General features: G+C 55.4%; 1 protein-coding gene across 3 annotated transcripts; it reads left to right on the top strand.

Annotated features, from left to right (window-relative positions):
* On the top strand, nucleotides 1-17400 carry KCNH3 (potassium voltage-gated channel subfamily H member 3). 3 transcript variants are annotated; one of them, XM_016151774.2, is made up of 15 exons: nucleotides 1-405; nucleotides 1875-2108; nucleotides 2580-2714; nucleotides 3636-3769; nucleotides 4209-4452; nucleotides 4820-4977; nucleotides 5062-5269; nucleotides 9059-9331; nucleotides 9633-9832; nucleotides 10156-10405; nucleotides 13781-13998; nucleotides 14751-15082; nucleotides 15495-15601; nucleotides 16265-16341; nucleotides 16436-17400. In XM_016151774.2, exons 1-15 carry the CDS (start codon nucleotides 330-332, stop codon nucleotides 17030-17032), a joined length of 3243 nt encoding a protein of 1080 aa, XP_016007260.1. In that variant the 5' UTR covers nucleotides 1-329; the 3' UTR covers nucleotides 17033-17400. The 3 variants fall into 3 exon arrangements, with proteins under 3 accessions (XP_016007260.1, XP_016007261.1, XP_016007262.1); XM_016151775.2 differs by having other exon boundaries at nucleotides 298-957; XM_016151776.2 differs by having other exon boundaries at nucleotides 383-405; nucleotides 1879-2108.
* The last annotated feature ends 6 nt before the right edge of the window (nucleotides 17401-17406 follow it).

The raw sequence follows: 17406 nt of genomic DNA, 5'->3' as shown, positions 1-17406 counted from the left end.
AGCCGACCTGCAGCAGAAACGGGAGCCGCAATCGCCGCCGCCGCGAGCTTAAGGTGCTTAGAGCGCAGCAGGCGCGGAGCCCGGAGCCCAGGATTCGTGGGCGGCCAGAGAGCGAGGGGCCGCGCGCGATGCTCCGGGCCCCGACGGCCGGGACGCCTCCTCACGCGCGGACGGCTGGAGGGGCCTGCAAGCCGGGGATGGGCATTGCCCCCCGACGGCTGCGCTAGGGGGCGCGGGGCCCGGAGGAGGGCGGCCGAGCAGGGCTCCCTCCCCCGGCGCTGAGTCCCCGCGCCCCGGAGGGATGGGGCGGGCGGCCACGGCCGCCTAAAATGCCGGCCATGCGGGGACTCCTGGCGCCTCAGAACACCTTCCTGGACACCATCGCCACGCGCTTCGACGGCACGCGTGAGTCTGACCCTCGACTCCCGGACTAGCCGTTCCCTTCCAGGGTTCCTGCGGGTCCTGCACCCCACATCTCAGCCTGCCGCCCTCCTGCTCTCACTTTCCCTCCTTCCCCCAGATCACCGTCTCCTTCCAGAAGCCCTTCACACAAAAGTTCAGAGTCAACACTGTCTCAGGCCAGGTGAAACGGCTAGAAGTCTCCGAGTTTGGGGCCTGGGATGTCGTCTGTTCGCTGGGTCGCGAACCCCGACCCGTCTCATCCCTGAGTCTGGCGCTGTCCCACCGACCACCCTGGAACTGGCGGACTGGGGGATGAGGCGGGGGCGCAGTGCTCAGGAACCGCCTTGAGGGCTCAAAAAACAGATTTAGAAGAGATTTTAAAACGGAGATAGAGTAGGCGGGACCTAGGAGCGCACTGTTTGGTCAAGTTCACCTCAGCGCCTGAACCCACCAACCTAAACCCACGGACGGAGTCTGCTAGTTCCTAAAAAATAGGTTTGGGGACGCCCACCAAGACTGGGGAAGTTTGGAGAAGGAGACTAGAGCTTCTGGATTGTGAGTTCCCAGTCCCTGAGCACAGGAAAAGTCGTGAAAGCCCCTTCCCCCTTCCTCTTCCCTCACACTCGCCCCAGTGAGGCTTTCCAGCCCTCTGCCTAGCGACCTCCACGGTCTGTTTCCTAATAGGAATCGGGTGGGAACCCATCCCTGAGCCCCCCACCCCCACCCCACCACACAAACACATAGGCTTCTCCATCTGCTTTGCTGTGTGCTTGGTTTCTGCAGCCTGCTGATTCAGCGGCCCCCCCCCCCTACTCCCCAATACATTCCTGGCTCCAGGCTATGGTATTCAGCTACCATTCTAACACCCCCATTCTCAATCACATTCACTAATTCCTGAGCCAGGTCACCCAGCTGGGGCTCAAACAGAGAGTGCAGAATGGATGATGGCCTGGACTGCCTCCCAGTCCAGGTGGGTCTCAGTGGGAAGAGCCAGACAGCCAACTTGGGTACCTGTCTGGTGAGTGAGCCTGGCAAAGGTAGGGGTGGGGCTGAGACTGGCCTAGAGCTGGTGGTGCAGTCCTCCTTTGGGCATTTCCAAACCTGCCCCTTTCCCCAAGCTGCTCTGGGCGCACTACAGAGGACATAACGCCCACACAGGGCTGCGTCCACTAATCTCAGTGTTCACAACTGCTGATTCTTAAATGCACTCATACGCGTACTACTAGGAGTGGGGTACTGATACAGGTGACACACTTATTCCTGTTCATAAGCAGCTCTGCCCTGACTCTGTCTATGTCTCCCCCAAACACACACACACACACACACACACACACACACACACACACACACACTCACACAGGACTCCTGGGTTTTGTAAAGCCTACCTTTGGTTGCAGGCTTTTGAGAAAGGAGGGGTGATGGACTCTGGGTCTCTGTACCCCATGCCTACTCTGAGAGGTGCTCTCTTGCAGACAGTAACTTCGTGCTGGGCAACGCACAGGTGGCGGGGCTCTTTCCTGTGGTCTACTGTTCTGATGGCTTCTGTGACCTCACGGGTTTCTCCCGGGCTGAGGTCATGCAGCGAGGCTGTGCCTGCTCCTTCCTCTATGGGCCAGACACCAGTGAGCTCGTACGCCAGCAAATCCGCAAAGCCCTGGATGAGCACAAGGAGTTCAAGGCAGAGCTGATCCTATACCGGAAGAGTGGTGAGGGGGCCACCTGGCCGGCTGGCTTTACCTCTTCAGTCTCCCTCAGCCTGGCACCCATCCCATCCTTTGTCCTTCCTTTCCATTATCATCTTTTCCATCTTACCATCTCATCCCACTTTCCCACATCCCACCTCCTCTTTCTCCACCCCACCCCTCTCCTTGGCTCTCTTCTCTTTTATCCTTACCCCGGCCTTAGCCTCCACTCAGTTTCCCATCTCGAGTTTTTTACCCCAGCAGGAAAATGTCCCCATGTCAGCAAGACAGATCTATGGACACACATATCCGATAGTCGTCCCTGCTCTCGCTTGCCTTCCTCTTCCTGTTTCATCAAACCCTGTTCTAAGTGGAGTGACCTGCTGCTCCTCTCCCAGGATTCTGCTTGTATCTCAGCCAGGGATGTCATTGGTGCCTCTGTCTCCTTGGGCAGGCTGAGAATGGGAGCTGGGCTGAGTTTGTCTTTGTGCCCAGGGCTCCCATTCTGGTGTCTCCTGGATGTGATACCCATCAAGAATGAGAAAGGGGAGGTGGCCCTCTTCCTGGTCTCTCACAAGGACATCAGTGATACCAAGAACCGAGGGGGCCCCGAGAAATGGAAGGAGACAGGTGGGTGTTGGTGAGGCCTTTGATTTAGCTTGCTGGGACTGGGGTGTTGAGTACCTGAGGCCTGAGCTTGTGGGTCCTCTCATCCACTCACACTTTTTGACTCCTACTCTGCTAGCGGAGGGGCCCGTGCTGCTCTCCTCTCCACATGCCCAGGTACGGAAAGCTTGTTTCCACATAGGCAGGTGGAGACACAGTGGAAGTTTTGAAGTCAACTTTACTAATAAACTGGAAGCAAACAAACTCCACTAGTGCCTGTGAAGTTCCATTTTCTGACCAATTAGTGAGACGGAGCACAGCACCCTCCCCCAACCCCTGTGCCTTTTCCTCATGAAAGCCTGACTGGGGAGCCCTAGCCAAAGCCCTCTTTTAAGTCCTTGGCATCTAAACTCTCTTCTACCCTCCCAAGGCTGAGGAAGGTCCTTGGACAGCTCACCAAACTCATCTGAACCCAATCCAAGGCTTCTTTGACACTTGAGGATGCTGGGTACTCTCCATTCCCCCACCCCCAAGCCCAAGTAGGCCTCTCTACAATGTAAGTCCTCAGTGGTCCCTTTACCTGGACCCTGGTCTCCTTCTCTGAGCTCCTGCGACTCTGCCTGATGGCTTTCTGCTCACTCTGCACTTCCCCAACCCACAGGAACCACCTCTCCCCTCAATTCCCAGGCTTTTCCATGTAGAGATTTTCTCTTGTCTTGCTTTGGTCATCCTAAAAGCAGATGCTGGGAGTAGTGTCTGTAAGCACGCACAGGATTGCCCATTGCTGGGGGTGGCCAGTGACCCTAGGAAGTGAGGAATTCCAGAGCCCCCATCTCTAAACAGGCTGACTAGTCAATGAGCCAGACCCATCCATGGGCCCACAACTGGTGTCCTATACCCAGGATTCTCCTGCCATCATCCTCATGGGCCCCTCTTCTTTTGCAGGTGGTGGCCGGCGCCGATATGGCCGGGCTGGAGCCAAAGGCTTCAATGCCAATCGCCGGCGGAGTCGGGCTGTGCTCTACCACCTGTCTGGGCACCTACAGAAGCAGCCCAAGGGCAAGCACAAGCTCAATAAGGTGGATTGAGCACTAGGGTGTGTGCCTGGGGGTCGGGGCAGGATAAGGGCAGGCTGAGTTAGAGGTGGGAACTGAGCCTACCACAGAATGTCCAGGGGGCTGCACAAGCCCTACCAGCACTTTGGGGGTTGTGACTGAGAGAGGGACTGTCATATGCCTGATCCATCCAAGGGATAGAGGAGAGTCTTAGCCCTGGGGTCAGATGGGCTTTGGCTCAAACCTGGCTCCTCCCCTAAGCAGCTATGTGACCTCAGCTGTCACTTGACCTCCCTGATCCTTAGTCTTCTGATCTATAACATGGGGACTCTAAAGCCTACATCAGAAGTTGCTTTGAGAATTCAGGGAGGGGAAGGAGGTGGTGCCTGTTCTGGACCCCATCTAAATTCAGCTTGTACCAATTTCCTATCCTCCCTGCCTGGACCTGCCCTGTCTTACTAAGGGGGTATTTGGGGAGAAGCCAAATTTGCCTGAGTATAAAGTAGCCGCCATCCGGAAGTCACCATTCATCCTGCTGCACTGTGGGGCATTGAGGGCCACTTGGGATGGCTTCATTCTACTTGCCACTCTCTATGTGGCCGTCACCGTGCCCTACAACGTCTGTGTGAGCACAGCTCGGGAGCCCAGCGCTGCCCGGGGTCCTCCCAGCATCTGCGACCTGGCCGTGGAGGTCCTCTTCATTCTTGGTAGGTGCCCTCTGTGCCTCCCACCCCACCCCATGCCAGGTGCCCCTCAGGCTTTGATGAGAATAGTCTGCATGATTCTAGTGCCCCTCAAGTGTCCCTCTTGCCCTCCTCTTGTTTGTAACCTGTTGGCTTTGAAATCAGGCCTGGGTTCCAAATGTGTGTCTACCACTAATGAGTTATGTGACCCTGAGCCAGTCACAGTCTCTCCAAGCCTCAGTATCTCCCTCCATCAAATAGGAATAGCAATGTCCACCTTTTAGAGTTACTGCAGGCCAAGGGCCCAGGACAGTGTCAAATACTGAGCAGGTGCCCAGTAAAGAGCAGCTCCTCTCCCACCCATGCCGATTCCCACCCGGACATTCCGCAGACATCGTGCTGAATTTCCGTACCACGTTCGTGTCCAAGTCGGGCCAGGTGGTGTTCGCCCCCAAGTCCATTTGCCTCCACTATGTTACCACCTGGTTCCTGCTGGACGTCATCGCGGCCCTGCCCTTTGATCTGCTACATGCCTTCAAAGTCAACGTGGTCAGTGTGGCTGGGCAGGGTGGGCTTTGGGGTGGGGCGGCTGACGCTGGCCCAGGAGTGACCACCCTCTTTCCCCCACCTCAGTACTTCGGGGCCCACCTACTGAAGACTGTGCGCCTGCTACGCCTGCTGCGCCTGCTCCCACGGCTGGATCGCTACTCGCAATACAGTGCGGTGGTGCTGACCCTGCTCATGGCTGTGTTCGCCCTGCTGGCCCACTGGGTGGCCTGCATCTGGTTCTACATTGGCCAGCAGGAAATTGAGAGCAGCGCATCTGAGTTACCTGAGATTGGTACTGGAAGCTCCCTGGGGAAGGGGCGTGTGTACATACCTGCCAAGGAGTGTGTCTACTCGAATGTGCTTGTGTCAGGGAAATGTGAGTGCAGGCGTGTATCTGTCAGGGTATGTTTGTGAGCTGATACAGTGTCAGGTATGTGTGCATGCCTATGCGTGTATCATAGAAACGTCTGTGCAAGTAGACCTGAGTTTGTGAGAAGAATGTGGGAGCTGGCGTGTGTGTCTGTGTGTGTGCACAGGAGTGCGACAGAGCCATCACCTCACAGTAGGCCTATTCTCCAGCAGCCAGGCTTTATGGAGAAAGCATGGTGGACTGCCTAGGGGAGTCCTATTAACCCATTAATGACCTCCTGTGGCCAAACTTTTGTCAATTTTTTGAGCCCCTGCCCAGCTGGGAACCCCACCCCTCTCAGGAGAAGGTTGCACAGGAAGCCACTGCCCTCCAGGGTTGCTCTGAAGCCTGGCACTTTCTCACCACCCTCTCTAAGCGCATTCCTCACCACCTCGGCTCCTCGGGCCCCTTCCCTGCTCTTGTCCTCTCCAGACTGCATCTCCCTCAGGTACTTCGTAGCCCTCCTCCAGACTAAAATGCAGCCTTTTTCAGTTCCATCAGTGTCTTCACTCTCCTTCATGTCACCTCCACTTTCACAACTCCTCCCTCTGCTTACTTCCCACTCATATCTTAACAGCTGCTAGAGGGCTTCCACCTCCCCCTCTCATCTTAAAATGTCACCCAGAAAGTTCCAGTGACCTTCTTGGGCCAAACCCTCATCCCCTTAAACTCCCTGTAGCACCTGACCCTGCCAACCACACTCCTTCAAAATGTTCTGCCTCTCTGCCCTGACCTGGACCTCCTCCTGCCCCAGCTCCTCCCAGTTTCAAGCTTTCCTCTGATCTTTCCTGCCCTCTCTCTTGGTGATTCCACTGGATTCCTATGTGAATATCTCAGCTTCCATCCTTCCTCTCTCTAACTTGAAACCATTTTATTTCAACCATTTCTAACTCTCCATACTCGCGGCTCCAAAATTTAGCACACCTACCTCCTCCTAGGCTCTCCAGCTCTCTGGTAGCTACCTGGTAGCTGGCCTTTAGCATGTATTTCCAGTCAGCGGGCAAGAGACCAGCTGCTCAGATGGCCTCTTATGACTTCCCACTCCTTGGCGGGGTCCAGGTCAGCCTTAGAAAGCCACTCTAATCAGTTCCCAGGGATGAGGAGGCTCCCGTGAATGATCGCTCCTTTGCCAAGCCTGCAGAGATCGATGTGTGGCCCGGAGGGCCCACCTGGAGAGTCCCCAAGTGCTCTAGTTGCCAAGCACACAGATGCTCCAGGCAGTGTCAGCTCCTTGGTGCTTGCCCTTCCCAGAGGGAGGCTGTGGTGGAGGCTGCTCTTGGGCTCAGATGGCCACCCAGCAAACATAGTCAGAGGGCTGAGAGATGGTTAATATACACAAACCTCTGACCTCAAAGTGAGCCAAGACACCAAATTCCTAGCTCAGTCCCCCTACCCTAAAACAGGAGTCTATGTGGTTTCTTTGTTCTGGCCACTTTACAGGGGCTGCAGAGCTGACATTAGGAATGCCTTTGGCTCCCAGAGGGCTTTGGGCCCCACATGGAGACCATGGGGATCTGGGGGGCTGGCTGACTATTTTGCAGATATACATGGTAATTTTTGCACCCTTGAACCATAAGTTCCAGAGTGTTTTTGTTTTATTTGGGTCTGGTACTAGTTCACATTTGGGGAGTTTCCAAATTCTTCACATCATCATCTGCCCGTTCTTTCTCCAGGGAAACTTCTACCTGGGTTGGAGCCACACCCAGACCTCCCAAAGTCTGGCTGTGGAAGGATGTCCGCAGGTGGCCTGGCTCTGTCTGTGGAAGGGACCTTCTCATGACTTCCTTGTTTGGGTTCCCCTGCACCACTGCCCATGGTGTAGACACAGTTCCTGCCCCAGATACAGCTTTTGCCAGCCTGACCCTCTCCAATACATGCACCACCCCACCACCACCAGCTCCTGGGGCAGGAGTAGCTGCTGCCCAGCCCAAGACAGAGGAGAGGTCCCTCTGCCACCCTCCCCTCATCCTCCTGCTTTCTGCTCTCCTCACCAAGCAACTGGCTTCACCTCTGGCCCAATTAACTAATGACTGAGAAGTTTTGCATATTCCCCTGCATTCTCACAGACTACCTCAAGTAACAAGAGGGGGAATCTTTACCTCAGCTCAGGCCTTATCACAGCCCCCCAAATTCCTTAGCCTGGAATTTGATATCCCAATGTGTACCTCCATTCTAGCTAAGCAGAGTTGCTTGCCTGTACTTGTCTTTATCTCAAGGTTTGGCTCATGCCTTTTTCTAAATCAGGAATGACTTCCCTCAGTTTGTTTGTATCAAAACTCTATCCATCCTCTGAGACCAAACACAGATATCCCCTCTTCGAGGAAGCCTTCTAGCCCTAGCCTTATAGCATGTTGTTTTGAGCCTCATCATGTGGCACTTGGCCTTTATTTATCTCTGAAATGTAACTTCTACCCTGCAGTAAGCTCCTGTGGATTATTCAGTAACATCACGTTAGTAAATAAATGGGTGGGTGAGAGAAGGGGAGTCCGGATCGCAGGGGGTAGCGTATGCAAGATGTTGGGGAGAATGTGGAACAAAGAGGCTAGGATGTATTGAGGTGGGAAGGGGAGAGTGAATGTAGAGAGGAGGGTCTCACTGCAGCCTATGATCCTAAGCCCATTCTCAGTACTTACCCTCTACATCTCCATTTTATGTCAGCTAATATGCCCTCACTCCCTTGCTCTCCATGGCCCCCAGCTTTGCTGTGACCCCTGGGACCTCTGCAGGCCCTGAGAACCCCCATATAATACCCTATGATGCCCATAACCCTCCAGCTAGACTCAGAGTGGCTGCAGGCAGCCATGGGATCCTGAAAGACCCCAGTTCACAGCCCTGCCTTCTACCAAGGCCAGCCCAGAGAATGTGGGGTTAATGGGGAGACTGGGCTGATCTTTGGCCTCCACCTGGAGGCTCAGGCTGACTGTGTCTGCATGTGTGCTGAGGGCCTCTCTATGTGCACAGGTGCCTGCCCATCTGTGGCCTTTGAGTGTCCTCACTTGCATGTGCTTTTGTACATGCAAGTGTGTTCCCGCCCCAACCTGGGTGCCATTGTAAAAAGCACTTGTGTATCCTTAGTTATCTCCAACCTATGCAAAGGTCTTTTCTGTTTGAGTGGCCATGGCTGTGTATCTGAGAATGCTCGCATATGCATATCCTTGTGCTTTCAACTATGCGGAGCACGTATATAGCCTTGATGGTGTGTTTGTGCATGTCCATGTTGCTGTGCTTGAGAACCTGTGTGAGGCTGGGTGATTGCAGGGAAGAATGAGGCTGAATGGGAGGCAGCTTTCTGGAGCAGGTGAGCTCAGAGAAAGGGCAAGAAGAGCCTGGGTGGACAAGGCAAAGGCGGTGGCCTCACCTATCCAGCTCTGGGGATGACTGGGATTAGTGCCAGCTGTGAGGAAGAGGGCACAATGCTCCTTCATCCTCAGTACCAGTTAATGCTGGCTGGAGAGACGACAGCCTCAGCCTGATCTTCATGTGCTTCTCTTGCTGAGGGCTGAGGGGGTGGAGAGAGGAGTGCTGGGCTTGCATAGAAGGAAAGTGGTGGGAAGCTGTGGGGTTAGATTTGTATCCACATGTCCCCTACCCCAGGGGTACGGGCAGGCACTCCTGCACCCACAGCGAGGCAGTGCTCTCCTGCTGACTCAGGCCCTCCTGCCCCCTGCTCAGGCTGGCTGCAGGAGTTGGCCCGCCGACTGGAGACCCCCTACTACCTGGTGGGCCGGAGCCCAGATGTAGGAAACAGCTCTGGCCAGAGTGACAACTGTAGCAGTGAGACCAACAGGACGGAGTTGGAGCTCCTGGGCGGCCCCTCGCTGCGCAGCGCCTACATCACCTCGCTCTACTTCGCACTCAGCAGTCTCACCAGCGTGGGCTTCGGCAACGTGTCCGCCAACACGGACACCGAGAAGATCTTCTCCATCTGCACCATGCTCATCGGTGGTGAGGCCTGCCACTCTCTGGACTCACGCCCAAACTTCTGGCCCCAGGCGGCCCCTCCCTCCCCAACTCTCCCAGGGTCCCAAGGTTCTTCCCAGAGGTTCTTCTTCTTTAGGGAGCCCAAGGAACTCGAGGCCAGGGCCGGGAGAGCCCACTTGGCTGCAGGACTCCATGCCACACAGTGGCGCATGCGCCTTGCCTAGGAGCGGGTGGGAGATGTGGGGTTAGGACATATATGTCCAGCATGGTGTCAGGCTGGGCCAGGCCAGTCCTGGAGGTGACCCCCTCTCACCACCCTCCCCAGCCCTGATGCACGCGGTGGTGTTTGGGAACGTGACGGCCATCATCCAGCGCATGTACGCCCGCCGCTTTCTGTACCACAGCCGCACCCGCGACCTGCGAGACTACATCCGCATCCACCGCATCCCCAAGCCCCTCAAGCAGCGTATGCTGGAGTACTTCCAGGCGACCTGGGCCGTGAACAACGGTATCGACACCACAGAGGTGCGCGGGACTCCCGGACTGGCCCTTCCAGCCTTCGCTCCCTCAGGGGTGTGCACTTGGCCTAAAATTCTCACAAGTGAGCTGGGGGGGCAAGGAATGCAGAATTCTGGCTTTTCCGCCTCTGCCCTCTCCTGGGAGGACAGCAGCATGGAACAGCGGGCTTGAAGGCCCCTCTCCATCTTTGTTAGGTCTGGAGTTGGTGCTCATAGGGGGGGTAAAGTGATGAGATGGAAACAGAGAACCCTCTCACTGATCGGAACCTGTGGGGCTGACTGGAGGCTGCCTCCTTTCTGCCACCCCAACCCCACTCCTTCCACCTGCAGCTGCTGCAGAGCCTCCCAGATGAACTTCGTGCAGATATTGCCATGCATCTGCACAAGGAGGTCCTGCAGCTGCCCCTGTTTGAGGCAGCAAGCCGTGGCTGCCTGCGGGCCCTGTCCCTGGCCCTGCGGCCTGCCTTCTGCACGCCGGGCGAGTACCTCATCCACCAAGGTGATGCTCTCCAGGCCCTCTACTTCGTCTGCTCCGGCTCCATGGAGGTGCTCAAGGGCGGCACGGTGCTTGCTATCCTAGGTTTGTGAGGATGGGAAAGAGGGCTCAGGGGCTTGTGGGAGGCAGATGGTCCTATCTGCAGAAACCCCAGAGTGGAGACCTGGGCAAGACCACCCAGGAAAAACAGCCAGGATGGAGTCAGGAGTAGCCGTGGAGCCCTGGGCAAAGCTTAGAGCTGACCCAGTGACCACAAGGTGGCAACACAAGGAGGTGGAACCAATCTTGGGGGTGTTGGATCTGAGGGTGGCGGCTGGAGTGAGCCAAGGACCAGCCTTTAGTCTCTAAGGGGACAGAGGAGAGCAGGAGGAAATTCAAATGCTGAGGATGGACGTACTAGAGAGAATGTTCAGATAGGGCTGGAAAAGGAAGGAATGGAAGTTATCCTTTTGGGGTGTCCCACCACCACTGGGCTGCGGAAAGGGGAGAGGCTACTTTCCCAGGGTAGATGACAGAGCAGTCCCAGGACAACAGAGCTTGGACTCAGTGTGTGTACTCCTTTCTTGGCAAGAGAAAGAGATGAAGATGAAGGATCCATTCCCTAGACAAAGAAGGAGAAATTGCAGTTTTGGATTCAGCATCTTAATTTAATAGTGCTGACCCCAAGGTCTCACAGAGGAGCCAGCTGTGTCCCTTACACCTTCATTTCAAGCAAACCTCAAAACCCAGGGGGAGGAACTATTGTTATTTTCGTTTTGTATAGAAGGGGTCTGAGGCTCCCAGAGGTTAATGAATTGGTAGGCTGGGGTTAGAACTAGTTTTCCTGACTCCAAACCTCAGTCTTCATACCTTGTGTTCCCGAGTGCTCTGCTCTGGGGAGACTGTGCATTGCAGAAAGGGCTTTGTTTCAGGATGCGTGGAAGCACAGCACATTTGAGCCCTCTGAGAAATTCAAGGCCACAGGGCTGCAGGGTGCTTGGACTGTGGGAGGCTCTCAGCACCGACCCCAGAGGGTGGGAACACTGCGATCTGGTAGGGTAATTGAGGGCCTTGCATGTGGGACAGAGTGGGACAGAAAGGAGGCGGCACCCCAATCACAGTGGAATCTTTAGGCAGCCAAACACTTGTCAACTCACTGTGGGGACAGGTGATGCCTGGAAGAGCTATGATGTATCGCTAACCTGGAGAATCAGGAAGACCAGATCCTCAGCAGCTACTGTGTGTTCATCCCTTCACCTTCAAGGAGGATGATGTTCCGACAGGAAACAGGAGAAAGAAGTATCATCAAGAAGTCATGGAGCTGAGAGAGGCAAATGCTGCTATGCCCTTCACTTTTCGTCATTCAAGAGTTTGGCTTCTGGACCTAGATGCAGTTTGTCAGGACTCTGAGCACACAGAGTTATGGCCACTCACATATGGCTGGCAGTCCTTGAGAAATTATGGACAACTGGAGAGATTCAGAAAGGCATAAACACAGATTTTAACAATTGCAGACTGGTCACTCCAAAGCAAGATCGTCAAATAGATTATTAAGCAGATGGTTTCAGCTCAGAGCCGAGGAAGCGGTGTGGCTGGGAGCTGGCATGGGTCCTGCAAGAACATCTCTTCACTGATGCCAGGCACCAGGTCTCAGAATAGCCTTGTTCAGTATTAAGATGGAGCCTTGAGAACGGCCACCACCACCTGCCCTGGGCCTTTGCCTCCGGAATATTCCCAGCACTGGGACTTATACCACCTTTGATCCGTCCTGGCCTTGCTCATAAATTCTGGATGAACTGTTCCTCTGTTGACTTGGAGGCTCTGAGTGCCCTGAGAATGCTTGGTTCCCCATGACCTGGTTTTCTGCTTCGCCTTCACTCTGTTCCTCACCTGCTTCCTTAGATTAACATCCAGGTGCCTCCTGCCTGCTCCTGACAGCTAAGGCTCACCATGCATCTAGCACTGTTGATTCTGGCCCCTCCTTCTGTATATGACTGAAAGCAAAGTGTGTGCAAAGTCAGTTGTGGAGGAGGAAGGAGACAAGACAAAGAGAGGTGGGCAGGGCAATGGTTCTGGGAGGACCTTAAAGGGCTTGATGAGCTGAGGTGGAGGCTCTGGCTGAGATGCCAGCCTGAAGGGCGGTCTCTGGTCCCCAAGACCAGTGGCACAGAATTCTGTCATTGGTCCTGTTCTATTTCTTGTTTTTATCTCACTTTCTGGTTGAAGACAAGGAATACATACTTATCCTATTTCTACATGACACATGCTAGGAGAGGGAGCTCATTCATCAGATGATCACAGTGAGATCTAAACAGCTCTCAGCAGGGACCAGAAAGATGGCCTGAAACCAAGAAAATAAGATTAAACAGTGATGCTTTCTACTTTTAAGTTTGAGCAAAAGTCCGTGAACAATTAGACTTCTGCTGGCAGCATGAGGCAGCCCATGGTGGGGATGGCAGTGATCCATCTTCTTATTTAAGGATAAGGAAACACTTTCTAATCTTGTCAACTGTCTGACCATGGGCTGAGCTGGCTTGTGAGGGCAGTGAGTGCTCTGTCAAGCCCTGACGGTATGCCATCCCTGTAGAGAAGAATCTGTAGGAAACTCTTGTCGGGTTGGGAGGGAAGGAAATGAACTTCGGTCGCTTATGTATCAGGCACTTTATCTCCACTAATTCATTTCATTCTCTCCATGTCCAAGATCAGAGACACCATATTTCATTGATTCTAAGACACACACTTTTTCCTCACCATTTAACATCTCTGAGATCTGGAGGGATACAGACTCTAATTGATGCGGTTCTACAATCTCTGTCAGCCAGGTGGCAGGCGGCCTTAGCTGGGCCGTGGGAAAACTCTCTATTGACACCTACTGGTGAAGTCAAGAAAGTACCACAGCCTCAGTTTAATACAAGATCGGAGAGAAAAGCAATGAGGGTTTGACATTTTCACTGTGCCACACAGGGCACTAACCTGTTAATTCCACACACTGCTCCCAGGTAAGCCACACCTGAATCACCACACAGGCTGGAAAATCATTGGATTGTGGGTCTCCCATAGATATTCTGATTCTGTAGGTAAGGATGGGGCCTGGGAGTCTGATTGGTTTAACTTTCCCAGAGGATGCTGATTCCCAGGCATGCTGGGAGCTGCTAGAATTGGTGACTGCCCAGCCCAATCGTCTCAGAGCTAAAAGTTGGATGTGTTTCTGCACAGCAGCTTTCATCCAAAATGTGCTTGAATTCCTGGGTCACAGTGCTTTTCACCCCAAACCTCTCTTGAAGAGCCAGCAAGGCAGACAACAGGATTATTCAGGGCCTGGCCCCTCTGCTTCTTTGTGTCTTGGCTTTCAAGCCCCACAGTGGGGGTCAGGCTGGAAAGGCCCTACTCGGCTCATGAGGAAAGCTCACCAGCCTTCACTCAACTTCCCTTTCTAGTGGCTGAAGGGCAGGCTCACTGACCTCTGCTTCCTCTCCCCAGGGAAGGGTGATCTGATCGGCTGTGAGCTGCCCCGGCGTGAGCAGGTGGTCAAGGCCAATGCTGATGTGAAAGGGCTGACGTATTGTGTCCTGCAGTGTCTGCAGTTAGCTGGGCTGCATGAGAGCTTAGCACTGTACCCCGAGTTTGCCCCATGCTTCAGCCGGGGCCTCCGAGGGGAGCTCAGCTACAACCTGGGTGCTGGAGGAGCCCCTGCAGAGGTGAGGATACTGGGTACATGCATGGTGGGGGCTGGAGTGTCAGGTAGCCTGGTAAGGTGGGCAAAGGCCAGGGTTTGCGGAGGTACTGTGTGAGCATATGGTCTGGGTGAATCTCCCCTGCACATGGTGGAGGGGTCCACACTCTCCCCGCCCCTTCATACTCACACTCTGTCCTTTAGAGCCCAGCCATACTTGGCTATCCTTCCCAGCTCTTCCCGGCCTATCTGAGACAGCCTGGCCCTTCCAGAGAGGTCTTAGGGGAGAGCAGCTAAATCTACTAGTACCAGAAAAAGAGCCTGCAGGACGAAGCCGAGGCATGGCACCATGGGGAAGGGTGGGCAGGGCCATGCACAGCTTCCAGGTCACTGCATCTCCCCAGCTTCTTCATGGTGAAACAAGACTGCTCTGAGGGGCTTTGGATTTTCCTGGTTTATGTCACCAACTCCAAACCAGTTTGTATTATGTTCTCTTGGATAGTTATTAGCCTGGGGGACCAAGCCACACTTGGCTAGAATTTTGAGGGGCAGTGAATGTCTCCAGGGTTTGGTGGCTTTATGGTGGCAGCAGAGAAGCAGCGTTCCCCCCACCACACACACATACTGAGCCTCTTCCTCTAAAGGATGGGAGACACTGGGCATTCTTTTTAACAAAGATGGCTTCTGTCTTTTAGGGAGATGAGGCCAGGGTGGGGAGGGTGAGTGGGACACAGTAAGGGCTATCCACGTGAGTTCCCTGTCTCCTACTACCCCCAGGCGGACACCAGCTCCCTGAGTGGCGACAACACCCTCATGTCCACGCTAGAGGAGAAGGAGACAGACGGAGAGCAGGGCCTCGCAGCCTCACCAGCCCCAGCTGATGAGCCCTCCAGTCCCCTGCTGTCCCCAAGCTGTACCTCCTCTTCCTCGGCCGCCAAGCTGCTATCCCCACGTCGAACGGTGCCCCGGCCCCGGCTGAGGGGCAGAGGGCGGCCTGGCAGGGCAGGGGCTTCGCAGGCTGAGGCTGGCCCCTCTGCTCACCCTCGGAGCTTAGAGGGGCTACGGCTGCCCCCTGTGCCATGGAATATGCCCCCGGACCTGAGCCCCAGGTGAGTAGGCCCGAGGCTACTACACTGTGGCAGAGATGGTGGTAATAGGGCTGGGGCTTCGGCCAGGCATACCCCTGTCCTGGATGCCCATCCTTCCATCCTAACCCCTCCTAGTCTCCTCCGGGAAAGCTTACCTGACTTCTCCACCTCCCTGCTGCCCCCACCTCACCATTTCCTGCAGAGCTGTATACTGCTTAGATCTCTCTTGCTGTTTCATGTCTCAAGCTTGGATCCCCAGCGAAACTGCAAGCTCCAAGGGGAAGGGACATCATGTAATCTTTCTTTTGGGGCCCCAAGCCCCCTTGCCTAGCTCCTGCAGCCTCTGTGTGAGAACACTGGGGCATCTTGTCCCAGGAAACGCGGCAGTGGCTACCCATCTGTTGATTTATTGTCCTGGCACCTGTCTCCACAGGGTAGTAGATGGCATTGAGGATGGCTGTGGCTCTGACCAGCCCAAGTTCTCTTTCCGTGTGGGGCAGTCTGGTCCGGAATGTAGCAGCAGCCCCTCCCCTGGACCAGGTACTGGGGCCTGGGTCTGGGGGGAGGTCGGCAGAGCAGTCCCTTTGTCCTGTGAACCTCTGAGAAACCGGCAGGATATAGACTTTTCCTGGAAGCCCTCTTGCCCTCATCTACCTGCATAGTCTGACCAGGGAGTTTTTTGAAGACTAGCACCTTGGTGTTGGAAGGTAGCTGGAAAGGGGGTTTGGGTCTCTGCTGTCAGCTCTCTAGCAATGCCACCTTGGTTCTTGCCCCAGCTTCCAGTCTGTAAAACAGTCGTTGTATATGCTAAATAAGATAATGTTGCTAAGACCCTTAGCACAGTATCTGGCTCAATGGGAAGATAAAGGGCTGTGGAAGCAGAGTTGAAAATGGCCCCCAGCGATGCCAAGGAGCCCCCAGAGTAGACCAGGTAATGAGCTCCCAGGAGTGTCCATGTCCCTAGAGGACAGAATAAGAGACAGGCATAGAAAGCAGCTTCCCAAGCGGGAAAGCATGGGGCAGTGTTCCTGAGGCCCCCTAGCAGTTTGAGAATTCAGCAACTTGAGCAAGGTTGGAAGTGGCCCTTCCTAACATCAGGTCCTGCCAGACCAACGTGGTCTGTGCTATCTCGGGAACAGGCCTGGACCCTGCACTACCTCCTCTTACTAGCCCTGGCTAGTAAACCCATCTTACTGTCCACAGAGAATGGCCTGCTCACTGCCCCCCTTGGGCCTGGCGAGGTGAGGAACACAGACACGCTGGACAAGCTTCAGCAGGCGGTGGGTGAGGGGCAAGGTAGAGGCAGGGAGGGGAGAGGGGCCCTACTGTTGTGTAAGGTCCTGATTTTGACTTCACCCTCCTCCCTTCCCACAGGTGATGGAGTTGTCTGAACAGGTGCTACAGATGCGGGAGGGACTGCAGTCTCTGCGCCAGGCTGTGCAGCTCATCTTGGCGCCCCATGGGGAGGGCCTGTGCCCTCGGGCATCGGGAGAGGGGCCGTGCCCTGCCAGCACCCCTGGGCTACTGCAGCCTCTGTGCGTGGACACTGGGGCGTCCTCCTACTGCCTGCAGCCCTCAGCTGGCTCTGTCTTGAGTGGGACCTGGCCCCACCCTCGTCTGGGACCCCCTCCCTTTGTAGCACCCTGGCCCTGGGGGCCCCCAGCCTCTCAGAGCTCCCCCTGGCCTCGAGCCACAGCTTTTTGGACCTCCACCTCTGACTCAGAGCCACCAGGCTCAGGAGAACTCTGCCCTGAGCCCAACATCCCTGGCTCACCACCTCCTGAGGAAGGAGCTAGGACTGGGCCCTCAGAGCCTGTGAGCCAGACTGAGGCTACCAGCACTGGAGAACCCCCACCAGGGTCAGGGGGCTTGGCCTTGCCCTGGGAGCCCCATAGCCTGGAGATGGTGCTTATTGGCTGCCACGGCTCTGGCACGGTCCAGTGGACCCAGGAAGAAGGCACAGGGGTCTGACTGCCAGCCTCAGAACTCAGTGTTGCCAGACATGCTGCCCTCTGCCCCTCTGCCCAACCTCGAGGAAGAGGAAAGGTGGCAGCCACCCCCAGGGACACCAGGCTGCCCGCTGGCTCAGGGTAGCAAGCCCAAGAGCCAAAGCAGGCCTGGCCCTGGGCTCTCATGGAGGGTGGGCTGTAGCCTCGGGGGCAGGCCCCAGGCTAGGAATCCTTGGGCCCCTACTTGTGGGGCCCTTCCTCAGCCTGATTCTCTGACCTCCTAGTCTCCTCCCTCTGCAGGCTGGCAGACAGCGGCATGAGGCAAGGAGGGGTTCTGCCATCTCCCTGCATGTACCCCTGCCTCACCTGTTCCCACATTTTTTATATTAAAAAATA

Source organism: Rousettus aegyptiacus, unplaced genomic scaffold (genome assembly GCF_014176215.1).
Source record: "Rousettus aegyptiacus isolate mRouAeg1 unplaced genomic scaffold, mRouAeg1.p scaffold_m13_p_2, whole genome shotgun sequence".
NCBI classification, from domain to species: Eukaryota; Metazoa; Chordata; class Mammalia; order Chiroptera; family Pteropodidae; genus Rousettus; species Rousettus aegyptiacus.
Note: the sequence above shows the minus strand (reverse complement) of the source record. Positions and strands in the feature narration are given on the sequence as shown.

What these genes read in the sequence shown, in the direction of transcription:
- KCNH3 (XM_016151774.2), top strand. Translation starts at nt 330, where the DNA reads ATGCCGGCCATGCGGGGACTCCTGGCGCCTCAGAACACCTTCCTGGAC. An exon ending in CGAGAAATGGAAGGAGACAG is followed by an intron (nt 2,715 to 3,635) that starts GTGGGTGTTGGT and finishes CTTCTTTTGCAG; the next exon opens with GTGGTGGCCGGCGCCGATAT. An exon ending in CCCCCGGACCTGAGCCCCAG is followed by an intron (nt 15,083 to 15,494) that starts GTGAGTAGGCCC and finishes CTGTCTCCACAG; the next exon opens with GGTAGTAGATGGCATTGAGG.